Source organism: Dromiciops gliroides, chromosome 1 (genome assembly GCF_019393635.1).
Source record: "Dromiciops gliroides isolate mDroGli1 chromosome 1, mDroGli1.pri, whole genome shotgun sequence".
NCBI classification, from domain to species: Eukaryota; Metazoa; Chordata; class Mammalia; order Microbiotheria; family Microbiotheriidae; genus Dromiciops; species Dromiciops gliroides.
Window position 1 is genome coordinate 571224035 of NC_057861.1, and position 21012 is coordinate 571245046.

General features: G+C 36.5%; 1 protein-coding gene across 4 annotated transcripts in view; it reads left to right on the forward strand.

The window, feature by feature from the left end:
• The window catches only part of MCC (MCC regulator of WNT signaling pathway), a 278091-nt gene that overhangs the window by 199528 nt on the left and 57551 nt on the right, over positions 1-21012 (forward strand). For all 4 annotated transcript variants that reach the window (XM_043977529.1, XM_043977531.1, XM_043977532.1 and 1 more), the window contains exons 7-9: positions 15806-15952; positions 16924-17013; positions 18075-18223. In XM_043977529.1, the coding sequence (XP_043833464.1) occupies positions 15806-15952; positions 16924-17013; positions 18075-18223 (386 nt within the window). The remainder of the gene's footprint in view (positions 1-15805; positions 15953-16923; positions 17014-18074; positions 18224-21012) is intronic.

Below are 21012 nucleotides of genomic sequence, written 5' to 3' on the forward strand. Positions count from 1 at the left end.
CTAAAAACTGCCTGTTCATATCCTTTGACCAATCAATTTGGAAATTACTCATATTCTTATAAATTTGACTCAGTTCTCTATGTATTTGAGAAGTGAGGCCTTCATCGAAAAATTTTGCTATGTTTTTTACTCATTTTTCTGCTTTCCTTTATTACATTGGTTTGTTGGTGTAAAATTTTTTTTTAATTTAATATAATCAAAATTTTCCATTTTATGTCCTGTAATGCTATTTCTTGTTTGATTACAAATTTCCCATCAGTCTGACAGGTAAAATATCCCATGCCACCCTAATTTGCTTATGCTATCACCCTTTATGTCTAAATCATGTTCACATTTTGATATTTTCTTGGTATGTGTGTGTGTATGTGTATATATATATATATGGTATGATGTTTGTATATCATTTCTGCCAAATTGCTTTTCTCAGTAATTTTTGTCAAATACTGAGTTCTTGTCTCACAAATGGGGAGTTTTGTATTTATCAAACACTAGATCACTATGGTCACTCCCTACTGTGTATTATGTACCCACTCTTACACTCATCCATCACTTTGTTACCTAGTACTAGATTGTCAGGGTCAAGATATAGTGTGTCTGACTGTGGCTAATCAGACCTCAGAAGGCTCTACCACAGGTCGAGCACACATAGTCCATGTGAACATTTGGATTAGAGATGTTTCTATAATTGTGCAGCTCATAATTCTTTTGAGCTACTGCAATTCTGCTTAGCTCATAGAGCACATCTTCTTTCTTTTTAAAAAAATATTTTTTATCATTAAAGTATTATTTTCTAGTTACATGTAGAGATAGTTTTCTACATTTGTTTTTATAAGATTTATAGTTCCAAATTTTTCTTCCTCCCTCTCTCCCCTGTCCCCTCCCCAAGACAGAAAGCAACCTCATATAGGTTATATGTGTACAATAACATTAAACATATTTCTGTATTAGTCATATTGTGGAAGAAAAATCAGAACAAAAGGGAAAAACATCAAAAAAGAAAAAAAAAGTAGAAACAGTATGGTTCAATTTGTATTCAGATTCCACAGTTCTTTTTTCTGGATGTGGAAAGCATTTTCCATTGGGAGTCCTTTGGAATTATCTTGGATCATTGTATTGCTGTAAAGAGTTAAGTCTATCACAGTTGATCATCACACGATGTTGTTGATACTGTATATAATATTCTCTGGTTCTTCTCATTTCACTTAGCATCAATTCATGTTAGTCTTTGCAGGTTTTTCTGAAATCCATCTGCTTATCATTTCTTACATCACAATAGTATTCATATACCACAACTTGTTTCACCATTCCCCAATTGATAGGCATCCCCTCAGTTTCCAATTCTTTGCCACCACAAAAAGAACAGCTATAATAGTTTTGTACATGTGGGTCCTTTTTCCTTTTTGACGATATCTTTGGAATATAGACCTAGTAGTGGTATTGCTTGCTGGGTCAAAGGGTATGCACAGGCTATAAGCCTTTGGACCATGGTTCCAAATTACTCTCCAGAATGATTGGATCAGTTCATAGCTCCACCAACAGTGCATTATTGTCCAATTTTCCCCCATCTCCTCCAACATTTATCGTTTTCTTTTTTATCATATTAGCCAGTTGTATAGGTGTGTGGTGGTACTTGAGAGGAATTTTAATTTGCAATTCTCTAATCAGTAGTGATTTTGAACATTTTTTTTCATATGGCTGTAGATAGCTTTAATTTCATTATCCTTTGACCATTTCTCAATTGCAGAATGACTTACATTATATATTTGATTCAGTTCTCTATATATTTTAGAAATGAGGCCTTTATCAGAAACACTGGCTGTAAAAATTGTTTCCCAGCTTTCTGCTTTCTTTCTAATCATGCTTGCATTGGTTTTGTTTGTGTAAAACCTTTTTAATTTGATGTAATCAAAATGATCCATTTTGCATTTCATAATATTCTCTATCTCTAGTTTAGTCATAAATTCTTCTCCTCTCCATAGATCTGAGAAGTAAACTATTCCTTCATCTCCTAATTTGCCTACGGTATCACCCTTTATGTCTAAATCATGTACCCATTTTGAACTTGTTTTGGTATATGATGTAAGGTGTCTATACCTAGTTTCTGCCATACTGTTTTCCACTTCTCCCAGCAGTTTTTGTCAAATAGTGAGTTCTTATCCCAGAAGATAGAGTCTTTGGGTTTATCCAACAGGAGATTACTATATTCATTTACTGCTGTGTTTTCTGTACCTAACCTCTGATCCACCATTCTATTTCTTAGTACCAAATTGTTTTGATGGTTGCTACTTTATATTATATATATATATATATATATATATATATATATATATATATAATTTTTTTTGAGGGGGGGTGAGGCAATTGGGGTCAAGTGACTTGCCCAGGGTCACCCAGCTAGTAAGTGTTAAGTGTCTGTGGCCAGATTTGAACTCAGGTCCTCCTGACTCCAGGGCTGGTGCTCTATCCACTGTGCCACCTAGCTACCCCTATAATATAGTTTTATATCTATGCCACCCTCCTTTGCATTTTTTTCATTAGTTCCTTTGATATTCTTGACCTTTTATTCTTCCAGATGAATTTTGTTATTTTTTTTCTAGCTCTATGAAATAATTTTTGGTAGTTTGGTATGACGCTGAATAAGTAAATTAATTTAGATAGAATTGTCATTTGTCATTATTAGCACAGCCTACCCATGAGCAATTGATATTTGTCCATTTCTTTAGATCTAATTTTATTTGTGTGAAAAGTGTTTTGTAATTGTGTTCATATAGTTGCTTGGTTTGCCTTGGCAAGTAGAGTCCCAAGTGTTTTATATTGTCTACAATTATTTTAAATGTTTCAAGTAGTTTTTTTAGTTGATTCTTTTGGAGTCTCTAAGTATATCATCATATCATTTGCAAAGAGTGATAGTTTTGTTTCTTCCTTGCCTATTCTAATTCCTTTAGTTTCTTTCTGCTATTGCTATGGCTAACATTTCTAGTATAATATCAAATAATAGTGGTGATGATGGATATCTTTGTTTCAATCCTGATCTTATTGGAAATACTTCAAACTTATGCACATTACCTATAATACTCACTGATGGTATCAGATAGGTACCGTTTATTATTTGGGGGGGGGGGAACAGCAATGAAGGTTAAGTGACTTGCCCAGGGTCACACAGCCAGTAAATATCAAGTGTCTGAGGCCAAATTTGAACTTAGGTCCCCCTGAATCCAGGACCAGTGCTTTCTCCATTGCACCACCTAGCTGCCCACTACTGTTTGTCATCTTAAGGAAAGCTCCATTTATTCCTATACTCTCTAATATTTTTAAAAGGAATGGGTACTATATTCTGTTAAAGGCTTCCTCTGTATCTATTGAGATAATTATATGATTTTGGTTAGTTTTATTATTGGTGTGGTTGATTATGTTGATAGTTTTCCTAATTTTGAATCAGCCCTGCATTCCTTGTATAAATTCCACCTGGTCATGGTGTATTATTCTGGTGAAAATTGCTGTAATCTATTTGCTGATATTCTATTCCGAATTTTTCCATCAATATTCATTAGGCAAATTGGTCTATAATTTTCTTCCTCTGTTTTTGCTCTTCCTGGTTTAGGTATCAGCAACATATTTGTCTCATAAAATGAATTTGGTAGAATTCTGTTTTCACCCCTTTTTCCAAATAGTTTGTATAATATTGAGATTAATTGTTCATTAAATGTTTGGTAGAATTCACTTGTAAACCCATCTGGCCCTGGAGATTTTTTCTTAGGAAGTTCATTGATGGGTTATTCAGTTTCTTTTTCTAAACTTAAAGAATTTTATTTCCTCTTCTGTTAATCTGGGCAGTTTATACTTCTGTAAATATCCATTTCATATAGATTGTCAAAATTATTAGCATATAGTTGAGCAAAATAGTTCCTAATTATTGCTTTAATTTCCTCTTAATTAGTGGTGCATTCACCCTTTTCATTTTTGATGCTGGTAATTTGGTTTTCTTCTTTCTTTTTTAAAATCAGATTAACCAAAAGTTTATCTATTTTATTGTTGTTTTTTTAATAGAACCAGCTCTTAGTTTTATTTATTACTTCTGTAGTTTTTAAACTTTCAACTTTATTAATTTCTCCTTTCATTTTCATAATTTCTAATTTGGCATTTAATTGAGGATTTTTAATTTACTCTTTTTCTAGCTTTTTTAAAATGCATGACTAATTTATTGATATCTTTTTTATTTTATTTTATTTTATTCATGTAGGCATTTAAAAATTTTCCCGTAATAATTGCTTTGGCTCCATCCCATAAGTTTTGGTATACTGTCTCATTATTGTCATTCTCTTAGATGAAATTATTATTTCTATGATTTGTTGATTGAACCACTCATTCTTTAGGATGATATTATTTAGTTTCCAATTAATTTTTGGTTTATCTTTCCATGGCCCTTTTTTACACAAAAATTTTTATTGCATCATGATCTGAAAAGGATGTTTTTACTATCTCCCATTCTCTGTTCAATTGTGATATTTTTATGCCCTAATACATGGTCAGTTTTTCTGTAGGTGCCATGTACTGCTGAGATAAAGTTATATTCCTTTCTATTCCCAATCAGTTTTTTCCAAAGGTCTATCATATTTAAATTTTCTGAGAGTCTATTCACCTCCTTAACTTCTTTCTTAATAATTTTGTGGTATCTTGTTCTGAGAGGTGGAGGTAGAGGTCCCCCCCAATATAGTTTTGCTATCTATTTCTTCTTGTAACCCAATTAACTTTTGCAATATTGTACCATTTGGTGCATATGTGTTTAGTATTTCTATTACTTCATTGTCTATGGTACCTTTTAGCAAGATACGGTTTCCTTCCTTATCTCTCTTACCTAATTAGGTCTGAGATAAGGATTGCTTGCCAGGTTTTGCTTTGTTTTGTTACTTCAACTGAAGTATAACATATTGTGCTATACTTTTACACCTTCACTCTGTGTGTATCTCTGCTTCAAATGTGTTTCTTGTCAACAACATATTGTAGGATTTTGGTTTTTAATCCATTCTGCTATCCACTTCCATTTTGTGGGAGAGTTCATCCCATTCAGATTCACTGTCATGATTACTAAATGTATTTCCCTGCATCCTATTTTCCCTTTGTTTATACTTTTCTCTTTCCTTTCCCCCCTTTCCAGTGTTTTGCTTCTGACCACCACCACCCTCAGTCTACCCTCCATTCTATCAGCCCCTGTTCCTTTTTGCCCTTTTTCCTTCCACCTCCTACTTTTGACCTCCATTCTATCAGCACCACCTCCTTTATGCCCTTTCCTCTTTCACCTACTATTTTTACCCTCTCTTCTATTAGTACCTCATGCCTGTATATGTTATTCCCTCTTTGAGCCAATTTATATGAGAGTAAGGTTGAAACAATGCTCACCCCTCCCTTCTTTCCCTCTTTTGCAATAGGTCTTTTGTAATTCTATGTGATGTGATTTAACCTATTCTACCTTCCCTTTCCTCTTCTCCCAGTATTATCCTTTGTTGTCACCCCTTAAGGTTTTTTAAAAATATCACATCAGAATCAACTTATACCCACACCTTCTGTCTATGTGTACTCTTCCTCTCTGCCTTAATAATGATACAGTTCGTAAGAGGTACAAGTATCTTCTTCCCCAAGTAGAGATGTAAGCTTTTAAACCTTATTGAATAACATGTCTCTTCCCCCCACCCCCACCGTCGCCACCTTTTTATGTTTCTCTTGAGTCCTATATTTGTAGTTTGCATTTCTATTTAATTGTGGACTTTTCATTAGGAAAGTTTTAAAGTCCCCTATTTAATGTTGCTGAGTAGTACATTCTTGGTTTTGATCCAAGTTTCTTTGTTCACCAGAGTATCATATGCCCCACCCTGGTTCTTTAATGTTGAAGCTTTCAGGTCCTGTGTAATCCTGATTATTATTTGGTATTTCAGTTGGTTCTTTCTGACTGCTTGAAGTATTTTCTCCTTTACTTGATAATCTTGGAATTTGCTTACAATATTCCTTGGAGTTTTCCTTTTGAGGTCTCTTTTCAGGATGTGATCTTTAGATGAATATTTTTTCCTCTTCTTCATTGGGGCAGGTCCCATTGATAATGTCATGAAATGTGCCCTCCAGCTCTCTTTTTCACATGTTGCTCAGGTAGTCCAGTTATTCTTAAATTGTCCCTCCTGGAATCATTTACCAGGTCTGTTGTTTTTCTTTAAAGGTATTTTATGTTTTCATCCACTCTTTTGGTTTTTTATCCTTCTTTACTTCTTCCTGTTGCCTTAATTAGCTTCCATCTGCCCAATTCTGATTCTTAAGGAATTATTTTCCCTAGTCACCATTTGTACCTCCCTTTCCTTTTGGCCAAATTTTATAATGAGTTGTTTTCCTCAGTCAATTTTTGTCCTTTTTCAAAGCTATTGACCCTCTCGCACAACTGCCATTTCTTTTCATAATTTTTCTTCTACCTCACTTATTTGGTTTATATTTTAATTTTTATTTAGAATTTTCCCTAAGTTACATGTAAGAAAAGAAAAAAAAATTCGCATTTTTTAGAATTTTACGTTCTAAATTTTCTTCCTCCTTCCCTCCTCAACACTCCCTATGCAATCAAGCAATTCAATATGTCATGCCTGTGCAGTTATGCAAAACATCTTCACATTATTCAAGTTGTGAAAGAAAATAGACAAAAATAACTTTAGAAAGAGGAAGTAACAAATAAAATTATACTTCAGTCTGTATTCAGATACCATCAGTTCTTTGTCTGTTGATGGTTTACATTTTTCATACATCCTTCTAATAGCATCTTGCTCATCATTTCTTTCATGGTTACTATTGCTACCTGTATTACCCTCCTTCCTATTCCCTCCCCATGACATTTACTCTATTTTCTATCTTCTTTCATCCTATCCCTCCTCAAAAGTGTTCTGCTTTTTATTGTCCCCTCCCCCAATCTGCCCTCCCTTCCTTTGTCTCTCCCCCCCTTTTCCCTATCCCCTCCCACTTTCCCTCAGGGCAAAATATATTACTATACCTACTTGAGTGTGTTGTTCCTTCTTTGAGCCAATTCTGATGAAGGTAAGGTTCACTCACTCCCCCACTCCTTCCCCATCTTCCCCTCCACTCCATAAGCTATTTCTTATTTCTTTTATGTGGACTACTTTACCCCCTTCCACGTCTCCTTTTCCCTTTCTTCCAATGCATTCCTCTTACCCCTTAACTTTATTTTAAAGATGTCATCATGAGTTAGCTAGGTGACACAGTGGACAAAGCACCAGTCCTTGATCCAGGAGGCCCCAAGCCCAAATCCACCCCATCCTGGCTACCCCTCAAAAGAACCAGGATAAACAAAAAATAAATACAGATATCATCCCTTTATATTCAATTCACACCTGTGCCCTCTAAGTATATTCCTTTCAGCTGCCCTAATATTGAGAAAGTTCTTATGAGTTTGAAGTATTATCTTCCCATGTAGAAATGTAAACTGTTTAACCTTTTAATGTCCCTCATCATTTCTTTTTTCCTATTTACATTTTTATGCTTCTCAAATTTTCTATTCAGTTCAGGTCTTTTCATCAAGAATGCCTGAAAGTCCTCTTTTTCATTGAAGTCCCATTTTTAGCTATGAAAGGTTATACACAGTTCTGCTGGGTACGTGATTCTTGGCTGTAGTCCCAGTTCCTTTTCCCTCTAGAATATCGTATTCCATGCCCACTGATCCTTTAATGTAGAAGCTGCTAGATCTTGTGTTATCGTGACTGTGGCTCCACAGTATTTTAATTCCTTCTTTCTAGCTGCTTGCAATATTTTCTCCTTGACCTGGGCTCTCTGGAATTTGGCTATAATATTTCTGGAAGTTTTCCTTTGGGGACCTCTTTCAGGAGGTGATCAGTGGATTCTTTCAAATTCTATTTTACCTTCTGCTTCTAGAATATCAGGGCAATTTTCCCTGATAATTTCTTGGAACTTGATGTCTAAACTCTTATTTTGGTCATGGTTTTTAGGTAGTCCAATGATTTTCAATTATATCTCCTGGATCTATTTTCCAGGTCAGCTATTTTCCAAGGAGATATTTCATATTGTCCTCTATATTTTTATTCATTTGGATTTGCTTTATTGTGTCTTGGTTTCTCATAAAGTCACTAGCTTCCATTTTTTCAATCCTAATTCTCAGGCAATTATTTTCTTCAGAGAGTTTTTGTATCTCCTTTTCCATTTGGCTTTTCAAGCTGTTGACTTTTTTCTCGCGACTTTCCTGCATTGCTCTCATTTCTCTTTCTAGTTTTTCCTCTTCCTCTCTAAATCTTCCCTCTATCTCTTTTACTTTCTCTTCAAAGTCCTTTTTGAGCATTTACATGGCCTGAGACCAATTCATATTTTTCTTGGAAGCTTTAGATGCAGGAGCTTTAACTTTGTTATTATCTCTTCTGAGGGTGTATTCTGGTCTACCTTTCCTCCAAAGAAGCTTTTAATGGTCTTCTGTTTTCTCTGCCTACTCATCTTGGCTGTCTATTTCTTAGCTATAACCCCTCCTTAACAAGTAGCACTGCTTCCAGGATGGACTGTCCCAAGCTACAGCATGGCCCAGGGGGTGATTACGCTTATTCTCAGCCTGCCTGGCCAGTAAGTAACCATGGCCATTTTCTCTTTGACCAGAAGCAGATGTTTGATTGAAATCTGATTCTCTATGGTTGGAACCTTGGTGTGCCTGTCCCCCTCCCCCACTGGGTGGCTGTTGCTCTAGTTTGCTTTGCTGGTTCAGAGCATGGGTGGCCCACCCCAGTTCCAGCAGAAGCTTCAGCTATTCCCCCCAACTACTGGACCCCCTCACAGGTCCGTAAGCCAGTCTTCTGAAGAAGCAGCTGAAGATTCCAAGGCTCTGGAGGAGCCTGCCCGAGGCTGGTCCTTCTCCATGTGCTGCGCTCCTCTCTCAGCCCAAACAGCATGTGACCCCAGTCACCTAATTGTTGACTAGAAAATAGTCTCACTCTGTTCTTATTTGAGTTATGCCGCTCCAGGAGTTGTCTTATGGCATTATATTTTGGAGTGCTGGGAATGTTGGGAGTCATCTTGGCTCTGCCCCCCCTGTACTTATTTGGTTTATAAAGTCATTTTTTGGGCACTTCCAAGACGGCGTTTTGGTCTTGAGACAAAAAAAAAAAAAGATTCAATTTACCTTTGCAATACATTTATCAGATACACTCTTTAGTTTGTCTTGTAGCAAATGTCCATCCCTTTCCCCAGTTTGCTTGTGAAGCAGACTTTATGGCACTTGATCCAGATGAACTGTATCACTGAATCACTGACTTTAGTAAGCCATTTTGGGGGGTGGCACAGACTCCTCTGGGACTTTTAATGTGAAGACTTCAAAAAGTTTTGCAGCTCTCTGTCTCTGTTACAAAGCAAGTAAGCAAACAGCAGCCTATGTTCTCCAACTACCTTACCCTTCTTCTGGCATCTGGGAAGGAAACCTTCTGAGAGGACGCTTCAAGAGTTGTTGAGCTTCAGCGGTTATTTGAGTTGTGGTCTCTCTTCTATGTTTGTTCTAATTAATAAAGGGACCGCTGAACAGCTGGTAGTAGCTTTGTCCTAAATGGCCAACACTATGTGTGAACTAAGAGAAGAACCATTAACTTAAAGCAAATATATCCACTTTTCATTTTAGATAACATGTCCTAACATGTCAGAGATCAAACCCTCTTCATTTTAAATATGAAAAGCTGAAATTTGGGGGAGGAGGGAATGACTCACTTAAGGTTACATTATAGGAATTGCATAGGCCTATTGGAGTCCTTCCCATAAAGAATTTGAGTGGCGGGGAAGAGGACTGCAAGAAAGAGAAAGTAAAAAAGGTACCCATAGTACAAACATGAATCAAGCATGGAATACATACTTTTATTCCCAGATAGAAAGATCATAATCTGTTGAAAGACTTTTTAAGCTTTGTTAGAATATTTTCGGTATCTCATTAGCTATTTAACATTTCACTCCTGCTGAGTACAGCCTGATCAGTGCCAGCTGGGCTCCTTCTTTGTATTGGTTTCTCTCTGTGTAAGTAACTCTTTACCTCTTGGCTGGTCTGATTCTACCACTGTCATCATTGCTCCCATAGTGAACTTCCCACTGTTCATGTTCCCTTGAAGGTTTCAAGGTTCTTGCTTCCCTTAAACATCTCACAAGGTCCTTTACCATGGGAAAGAAGACACAAATAGAAGGTAGCCCCATCCCAGCCTGTCTTTTTTTAAATTTTATTTTCCAAATTACATATAAAAGCAAATTTTGACATCAATTTTTAAAAAAACTTTGTGTTCCAACTTCTCTTCCTTTCTCCCTTCCCACCCCCTACCCCAAGAACTCAAGCAATTCAATATAAATTATACATGAGCAGACTCAGTCTTGCTTAGGAAGCCATGCATTCATGGGACTGTAACTGGTCCCCTTTGGTCTATCTACAATTGCAGCTCAGCAGCCAATTAAAATTGTCAATGTCATGACTATTTGGAAAATAATCAGAGGATATCTGTGTGTACTTTGAAATTGGGGGTGAGAAGACACCATCACACATCCCCTGGATGCTATATATTGAGAATGCTGTATAATGCTATCCATGATTGATTGAAAAGTCTAAGCATAGTAGTAGTGTCATGACCCTGATCAGCTCACTCTGTCTCAAGAATGTATTTGTTTTTAATTTAAATTGATCCTTGTTATATTTTAAATGAGTGCTACTTTAGTATTTATAACTGAAAAGCCATCTGTATTTATCAATTAAAGTTATTAGGGAATTTTTACAATTTTGAGACATCTCAATTTGTTACTTTCTGATTTTCCTAAATTTACATCATGGATTCTCTTGCTCCATCTTTTGACCCTTAGGAAATTACCCTTGGGCTTCAATTTCTCAGTTTATATGATGATGAGGAAGAATAGATCGTCTCTAAGATAATTTCCAGCTCTAAAGTTCTACAGTTCCCACTCATATAAGACATCATGCCTGCCCCCATGTGTTTCTTCTGTCCTAGAATCATAAAGCAGTTAAAAAAAAAAACTTAAGAAATGAAATAGTTAAATATGTCCCTTTTACATAAATGAGGAAAAGAGGAAAACAAGGCAGAGAAAGTTTATGTAAGTTGCCCCAGATTAAACAGAAAGTCAGGGCCAAAGAGCTAGAGCCCTAGTCTTATGCTTTATAATCTAGTATTATTCCCATCAAACAGTGCTGTTTTAAATTGCTTTGAGGTAGCTTTGCTTACAAGTACCATGTAGAATCCTCCATTTAAGTGCTTAGACTTGTGTAAAAAACAGAGAAAATATGTAGGCAGTATAAACTATGTTGTTTATAGTTAAAAAACAAATTTACAAAATATGCAATTAAAAAGTCTAATTTAGTCATCATCTCTTCAGCAGTTTTTCAAGATATGAATGATTGGAGCCATATTCCTGAGAATGAGGAAATTCTCTCCCAGCTTAATGGCATTGGGGTTCCAGAACATACAAAATGGAAAGATATTCAGATAGTGGCTCTCTTAAATGGACAATCCATGAGCAACATGATAACACAAAATGCAAAGAAAAATCGAGACTAAGTGCTATAAGAAAATTTGAAAGGAGAGATCACTTTCATCTGTGGGATTCAGGGAAGCCTTGATGAAGGAGTTTGTGCCCTAGATATTTTTTAAAGGAAATGGAAGATTTTAATAGAAATGTAAATACACGTCTTCCTCTCCTAGTTCCCACTTGAACTGGTGGTGAACAACCAGTGCTGGAAAGGGTAGTCAAGGTAGCCCTTACCTAGAGGCAAATAGCAGTTCCTGCTACTTGCTGGCAAGAAGGGGAAAAAAAGATCACTCCTTTTGTATAACTACTCATTTAAAACTCAGCAACTCATGGGTTATCAGTACTTAGGTTCCTCAGCCAAACAAAAGACTTTGTTACCTCACATTATCAGCCCTCCAGTCATTCCTGGCCAGAAGTAAATTCACTAAGCCTCCACAGGTGGTTGGATTGAAAGCAGGCAGAAAGTATACATGCTCTAAGGACTAAAACCAGGAAGGAGATATTTGTAGCTCCTTCAAAAATGTACTCCCCTGTCTTCCATTGGTAATGCTGCATTACATTCTTCCACTGTTAAAAAATTTGCTGTTCTCAGCAGTAAGCTAGGGTAGAATTTGCCTTGTACTAAAAAGTTTCATAAAAGTTTATATGGCACAGATCTTATGATATCCCAGGCTTGCAAGTAAAAAGCACAATCACTCCCTAAAACAGAATGAACAAAGGGACATTTTATAAAGCTTATCAGAGTCTAATGCTTGTTTAGTACTCATACAAGACCTGTCTTGTTACTTAAAATGTCCTTCCCCAAACCAAATAAAGAAAAGGCAGTCTGCTAATTTGAGACCTGAGGATTCATTTCTGTTTTGAAATTGTTTTTTGTTCAGACTCTCCCTTTTCCCAACAACATCTCCAGTTGAAATTAGTCAACTAGGTTGAAGTTTTTTCTGTGTCTTCCTCATTTAAGACGAATGGTCTTAAAATGATTCCCCACGTTATTCAAGCTATTCTTTTTTTTAAACTTATCTATATTGTTTAAGGCTTTATTCATTTCCTTTCTCCTGGATTCATTGTAGAGATTTTTATTCACTATTCAATAATAAAGCACAGACCAAAAGAAATAAAATATTTGTGTGGGCTCAAAGAATATAGAGAGCAGAATCCAGTTTGTACTGTGCAACTGAATATTTTTTTAAAAAATCAACAGGATAGGATAATGGTTGGAATTCTAGGAATAAAACAGTAGGAAAGGCTTCATGTGTGATTTAGAAACTAGGTTTTGGTAAAAGATTCTTAAGTTGTTCATTATAAAGCTAATTATTCATAGCACAAAAAATTAAAATGACAAAATAAAGCCTAAATTAAAATTTCATAGAGAAAAGTAGTTCCTTTCAAGCTTTATATTTCTTTGTGGCACCAGAAGATAATTTTTGTGGAATAAATGAGCTACATTCATTCATTTCCTATGTGGCATAGTTGATCTATCCAAGTAGACCCCTTGGTCTTTGCCTATTAGGTGTTATTCTATGAGAAACCGTATAATCTCTTACTGATATTGCCATTTGGCCTTAGAAACCATATATTTTAGGGGCAGCTAGGTGGTGCAGTGGATAAAGCCCCGGCCCTGGATTCAGGAGGACCTGAGTTCAAATCCAGCCTCAGACACTTGACACTAGCTGCATGACCCTGAGCAAGTCACTTAACCCCAATTGCCTCTCTCACTCACACTCTCACACACACACACACACACACACACACACACACACACACACACACGCACACGCCATTTCATTGCTAAATGTGACTACTTTGAACAGGCTTTTCTTAAAATTGCCAATGTGTTGATAAATTATTGAAATTTCAATTATTTTTGGTTTATTTTTAAGTAGGATAGTGATATTAAAGGTATTTTGGATAGTAAGCATTTCAGATATATGTATGAGACTATTTCTATTCTGTGTCTTGAAGGAGGTTGGCTAATTGTTAATGCTTCAGACTTTAACTGTTATTCCTGCTTCTATTTTTGAAGCAATATGGACCTTTGGTCAGGTCACAGCTACATTCGATTGCTGCTTCATTTGTAGGAGTGGAGATTTATTTGTAAGATCCTTTTTAGTCTCATTGTTATGCTGAGGTGTTGTGGCATAGTATATGTTGTTAATATCTTTCATGTGTTCAAATTAAAAATCATATTTTAATTAAGTTCACATATTCCACATAATCTTAACTTTAAAAGTCACTGAGATAACCAGAACAAATAGAGACACTTAGCATTCAAATGACATATAAATAACAATATTAGGGAAAAAATATGAAAGTTCCTCAAGGTGACAGGATAAACAGGAGCAGATCAACCTAGCTTTTTTTTTACATAGCTACTCCAGCAAAAATGGAAAATTGCATTGGAACAAGTAATTATTAATAAATCCAAGAAGAGACTAGGGTAAGTATATTTTTCCAGCTGATGGGCATAGTGATACAGCCAGAAGCCTTCAGAGCACAAAACAAGAAGGCTTTCAAATGGACAAAGGTGGGTCAGGCAGCTGGGTATCCAGGGACATAAAAACAAGAATGAGGGATACCTGGAGCCTGCAGCTATGTCACTCTGACCCCAGACCAATGGCGAAGAGCTTATAAGGCTCTTGGGAGCACAGTGATCAAATCTGGCACCAACATGGTTCACTGGCATGAGACATCCTTGAGGTACTTGAAGATAAAATTACTCAGTACCCAGAAAAATCAGTAAGACACCAAATAAAACAGATCACAACTACACTAGCACCCTCTATTCCTTTCAGAAGTGCACATAATGGTATAATTTAGGAAGTAAGACTAGCAAAATAGAAACCAAAGAAAATGTTGAGGATAAAGAAAAATTATGGAACAGAGGATGTCCAAGGAATAAACTGAGAAGAAAAGAATAACTCCACAGTATTTGTAGGTAAAGCTTCAAACAAAAACAAACAAAAAACTTTACCACAAGCTTTGTACATTTTCTGGAGAAAATGAAAAGATTTTTTAAAAAATTATATGTAAATGAAAGAGTAACAAATGAAATGAGAGTTTTAAAGGAATTTGAAGGGATGTAAAATAAAATTTCACCCATGTGACAAACTCTTGAAAATTAGATTTGACTAAAAAGAAATAAATTACTTCATGTGACAGTAAGAAATTGTAGAACACAATTAAAAACTGGGAATATGAAAGAAAGTGAAAAATTCCCCCTATCAAATAAACTGGCCTGAAACATATTTCAAGGAGAGATAATTTAGGAATCACATGGCTATGTGAAAACCATGACCAAATACAATTGAAAGCCTACATTTGATTTTCTAAGAAATCATGAATGGAAACTGCCCAGACCTATTAGAACTAAAGGATAAAGTGAAAAGAGAAAGAATCCACTGATCACCTCCTGAATGAAAGCACAAAATGGTTTCTCCAGAGCCAAAATCCCAAGCTTCTAGGTAAAGGAAAAATACTGCAAACAACTGGAAAGAAAAAGTTCAAGTTTCAGGGAGCTTCAGTCGAGATCAAACAAGATTTGAATGCTGCCACCATAAAAGAGAGAACTTGCTATTCCAAAAGGCAAAAGAAAAATACAACCAATAATTACTTGCCTGGCAAAACAGAGTATAATCCTACAGGAGGGAAATGGAATTTTAATGAAATAGAAAATGTCTGAACATATTTGATGCAAAGAATAGAGCTAAGTAGAGACTTTGAATTGCAAACACAGGTATCAAAAGAAACTAGGTTGAAACAGAGAAAGGAGGTAGGGATTAAGAAAGAAGATAGATTTAGTGAGGGATTAGTCATAGATTTCAATTTTTATAGGCTAGATTGTGAAGGGAAGAATAAAAAGAAAGAAAAAGTATGAAAATTTTCCCCTAAGGGCAAAGGAGAAAAAGCATTACATCAAGATCATTAATGTTGAACACATTCCTCTCATCACTTTGTCTATAAAAAGAGGGTAAAGGGACAAAAGGGAGGAAATATGAAGAATAAAGGACAAATTATGAATGGGATAAATTCATCCATAAAATGAGGAAGGTTAGAAGAATAGATAAATCATTTGTCCCAAATAATTTACATACCACTGCATTGGGACTGTCATTTTTTGTGGTTCTTCCTAGTTTGTTTCTTAGCTTAATCATTGGCAGTCAGTCTTTAACAGGAAACCCATCAGGACATCCATATCATCAACTCAAAATTAAAATTCAGTTTGCCAAAGACTATGTTATTTTGTCTAAAGATATTATTGTTTCAGGTTCGAGAACTACAAACACGCTTACAAAGTGTCCAGGCATCAGGGCCCTCCAGTCCAAATCGTCTTACCTCTGCTAACCGACCAATTAATCCCAGCACTGGAGAGCTGAGCACCAGCAGTAGCAGCAATGACATCCCCATTGCCAAGGTGAACTGTTTTGAGTTGGCAATAATATCTCTCCTTAACAGTTTCCATTGTACACAGTTACTGTGCAAGCATGTGATTAGGTAGAAAGAATTCATTGTGTTACCAAAAGAGTTTTCCTAGTGCTCAGAACTTCTACATTTGAGTGCAGGGAGAGATAACCTAAAATTATTTTAATTCTCTTTCAATTGGAACACAAATACTAGCTGACATTAGCCATGGCAAGGAATTCCCAGTGTGGTAACTCATTGTGAAGACAGGGACATTCTGTAAAGCCTTGCAATGCTTCAAATTGACTAAAAGTTTTCTTCTGTGGTGGTGGTAGTGATGGTGGTGGTGGTGGGGTAGTGGTGATAGTGGTGGTAATGGTAGTGGTACTAGATCGAGCATGACAATGGAAAAGGGATTTGGCTAGAATACAAGTCCTTCCCTGGTCATGAGGACAAAAAGTCTAGCAGTAGGAAAATGTTGGCAGAGAGGTTATAACTAGAATAAAAATCTTCTTTAAGCCATATGTGCCATAACAAGAGAGGTTTGTGTGATGGTCAAGGTTACTAGGAAAATGACATCACAGACAGGGCTACTACTATCTATAGGAAGGCCTATCAAGGTAATATGTCAGTTTCTCTAGATGTGTCTAATCCCAATGCCATAGTCATATTTAATAGTAAATTAAGTCAGTTTAGTCACAGGAAAATCAATAAAAATGGTCTGTAGAACATAAGCATAAATGGCATTAAGTAAGCATCTATTCTGGGAAGAGCACACCTAGTCACTTGTGGAGAAATAAAGTCTGGGTAAAGACATCTATAACCATAATCTCAAGTAGCTCACAATCTAGCAGTGCATTTAGCTGTAATGCTGTGTAAGACCTGAGCAAGAAACCTGGGGAAGTTATGACTGAAATACTTTCAGTCAAGATGATTGTTTTTGGAACAGTAGCTGTGTTCTAAATGACTTGTAATTTTCTTTAGATTGCTGAGAGAGTGAAGCTGTCAAAAACAAGGTCAGAGTCTTCCTCATCTGATCGGCCTGTCCTAGGATCAGAAATCAGCAGTATAGGGGTGAGTATTTTTAAGAGCCACATTTAAAAAAAATACTTAGAGAATTATTTAGAGACTTAAAAAAATTTTTTTAGATATTATTCAAATGGACATTTAAGTTTGTCAAACCTATTTACTGAAATGCTAATTCTTTTGTTCCCAAGAATAAGAACCAACATTGATTTCAATATGGTAGGTAATTTTTGCAAGAGCAAATGATTTTTTGTTTTCCTTTATGAAATTATCTAGGTCTCATCAATGAATACAGACGAATAACTGGAGCTTTTTTCTGTCCTCTAGATCCATGGAAAATACATTGTAACTATCAAGCCTACAAAGATCCATATCTTGTGCACCTTACTCTTAAAAGGGAATAAATTCTCTAGCAAAGATTGCTTCTGAAAGATTAGCTCATGAAAGGTTGAGACTTGTACTTTAGTAGGGAAACCAATAAAGTCCTTCTAATTTGGAGCAGAGTGGATAGGTGATAAAAAATGGACAAGGAACATGTCTGGTGTGAACATGTCTAGATGGTGAGAAAGGTTCACAGTGGACTCAGACACTATCTGAGGCTGCAATGTGCTGAGTGATCTTGTACTTCTCCTGTAGAATTTTGCCTTTCAGAAATATTTTATTGATCTGTGAAAATGCAGTCAACCGCATGTGCAAATTATAGGAGTCCCTTTAACTAGGAAAATCTCAGAGGTCCCAGTTGCAAAGAAGAACAAAAAAGAAAAGTACCCAGGGTTAGGATGTCAGTGCTATTCCAGGGCTTAGAAAGGGATGTGTGGATCTCTTTGTACCTACTACCAGGCACTATTGATCCCAAACATGTAAGATTTGGATGTACTTATTAATGTCATTTCTAAAAATTATTTTTAAACTGGTTTTTGGAACTATAGTGAAATTATGCAACTTTAGCTGTGGCTAAAGTAATTGCCTGTCTCTGATATGGTACCCAGTTCTCCAAGAATATCAGCTTACAATAGTTTTTCACTTCCACAAGTGTCCAACCCACAGAACTACCAGCCTATAGTCCAATCAAAGAGGATTTTCTAATGGGATATTTAAACCTAATACAGGTATCTGGCAGTGTGGCAGAGCACCTGGCCCACTCTCTGCAGGACTGTTCCAATATCCAGGAGATTTTCCAGACCCTCTATTCACATGGATCTGCCATCTCAGAAAGTAAAATTCGAGAATTTGAAGTAGAGACAGAGAGATTGAACAGGTAAGTTTGAAAAAAGACACTTGAAGATACACACACAAAAGTATCACCACCACCACCCCCATTCTCTGCTCTCTCCTTTTCACATCTCCCTCATGATCTCATGCTCTGTTTTATCATATGGAGTTATATCTCATCAGTCACTGCAGTCCCTTTCTTGAGATATCCAAAATCAGAAAAGAGATCTTAGTTTTCAAATAATGTCCAGATTGGTTTTCCTACTGATATCTGATATGCTGATTCATATATGGGTATGTAATAGTACAGAGTCTCAATGGCATTTTCTCATCATAATCATAAATTTGTATTGGTTTGAAGGAGCTTTCCTATGTTTCTTTTGTACCTGCATGAAAAATCTGATGTTCCAGCTACCTTAGAGGCCAGATAAATGCTGGAGCCAATTTTATCTATGTTGATTCATTAGTACAGGAACTGCTGTGGAACTGTTTTGAGATCATAGGAAAAGCCATGGCAAGAAAACATCTCTGTAAGTCTTAGTTATCCTTGTGTTGGTTCTCAAACCAATTAGAAAGGAGTGAATGGAATTAAATTTCAAAGTTCCCTTTATTAACCAGGCAGAACTTTGACAGTCAGGCATGCTTAATACTTTTCTGAATAAGCCTGATCTAAAATTGTTGCTTTGCATCAAAATAGAAGTATTCCACACCCCCAGTACAGTACATGTTTGTCATCTTTATGAAATAGGCAGGGCAGGAGTTATGTTACAAACTTTTAGAAGACACTCAAAGCTTTTAGATTCTTACTAACTTCAAAATTGGTGACATCATGTTGTAAATGGTAACTCCTTTGGGCAAGGAAATTTTCAAAGAGCAAATAGAAGACCCAAAGCCAAGTTATTAACAATTCTTTGGCTTAGGCATAATTCTCCAAATGGCAGAATGGAATATTAGGTCTTCAAGCATATGGAGTTACTTCCTTGACCTACACCTTGTAATGGGTACCTGTGGTAAAATTGTGGAAACTAGGAAGAAATGTTGCCTAAAGTACCCACTGTTAATCTTTGTCAAAAGTTAATTGGATAATATGTGTGTGTGTGTGTGTGTGTGTAAAACCTATATTGGATTGCCTGCTGTCTGGGGGAGGGGGGAGGGAGGGAGAAAAATTTGAAATTGGAAATCTTATGTAAACAAATGCTGAAAGCTATCTCTACATGTAACTGAAAAATAATAAAATACTTTTATCAAAAAAAAGTTAATTGGAGGGGCAGCTAGGTGGCGCAGTGGATAGAGCACCGGCCCTGGAGTCAGGAGTACCTGAGTTCAAATCTGGCCTCAAACACTTAACATTTACTAGCTGGGCAAGTCACTTAACCCCAACTGCCTCACTAAAAAAAAAAAAAAAAAAGTTAATTGAATAATCGTGTTACCTATTGGAAAAAAACTGTTTCCTAATCTATAAACTCCTAGCTAGCTGGCCAATCAGAAAAATTATAACTATAAGTTATCTGAAAAACTATAGCTGGCTTTCTAATCTGTAACTTTCTATAGCTGGCCTGTAAGTCCTGCTGTGGTTGCCATCTGTAAAATTTCTATAGCTCAAATTAGCTGGTTTGGCATCTAAAAGCTGCTAGCTGTCTGCCTATCTGTAAAGGCCTGCCCCCTCCTCAACTGCTTCTCCCAGACTGATAAGAAACAAGATTAACAAGCCTCCTTTCAATTAAACAAAGAACAGGGTTTATTGATGTGGAACAAACTTAGAAATAAATGTAGAGGGGGCGGCTAGGTGGCGCAGTGGATAAAGCACCGGCCATGGATTCAGGAGTTCCTGAGTTCAAATCCGGCCTCAGACACTTGACACTTACTAGCTGTGTGACCTTGAGCAAGTCACTTAACCCCCACTGCCCCGCAAAAACAAAAAACAAAACAAAACAAAAAAAAGAAATAAATGTAGAAAAGCAAGAAATATGACCTGTGAACTTGACCCCAACAGACGCTCTACTTTCTCTCCCGCTGCCTCCCCCTCTCTTCGCTGCTTGCTCTGTAGCTGCTGCCGGCACGCTCTAGTCTCCTCCTCACCATCAGCTGCCCCCCTTTTTCCATTGCTCTTTAGCCCCTTCACTCTACCTCTCTTTCTATCTCATTTTTATTAACCTTCTCTCTCAGAAAACCTCTGGCCGGCCACCTACTCACACCAAGCTAATTTGCTGGCACCCCTGGGGCAACCTGCAAGGCCAGCTGGGGCATAGAGATTCTGTGTAGGACACACGGGGGGGGGGGGGGCCAAGAAACCCCAGGGTGTGCCTGAGTTTTCCGTGCATATCCTCCCTGGAAAGAGGGACCTGGGCATGGTGCATGAGGCTAATTTTAGCCTCTTACACTATTCTTGATTTGAAGCTTTTTAATGTGCTTCTTAAAAACTGAGAGACTTTGATCATTTAGGTCTTTGCTTTTCTTGTTGAATCAAGATTAATTAGAGGAACAGAACTGATGGTGATTTTATTACAGAGCTGTGGTCCCTAAGTGCACTCACAAAGAATAACTAGTCCAAAATTGTTTTTGAAAACATTGATTCAAATATGTCTTTTATAATTTATAGAAGTCAGATGTCTTCAGGGTAGATCATGACATAATATAGCTTATAGGATTTGAAAATTCTGCCGTGTAGACTGAGGTTCCATTTTCCATTAAGTACACATTTTAAAAAGGAACAAGTTGACTTGCACATGTGTACACCTATAAATAACCCATTTCCTGATAGTTTTGTATTTCTTGTTTTTTAACATTAGGGAATTTATTGCCCCAAAACAATAGCTATTAACTTTGTGAAATAGG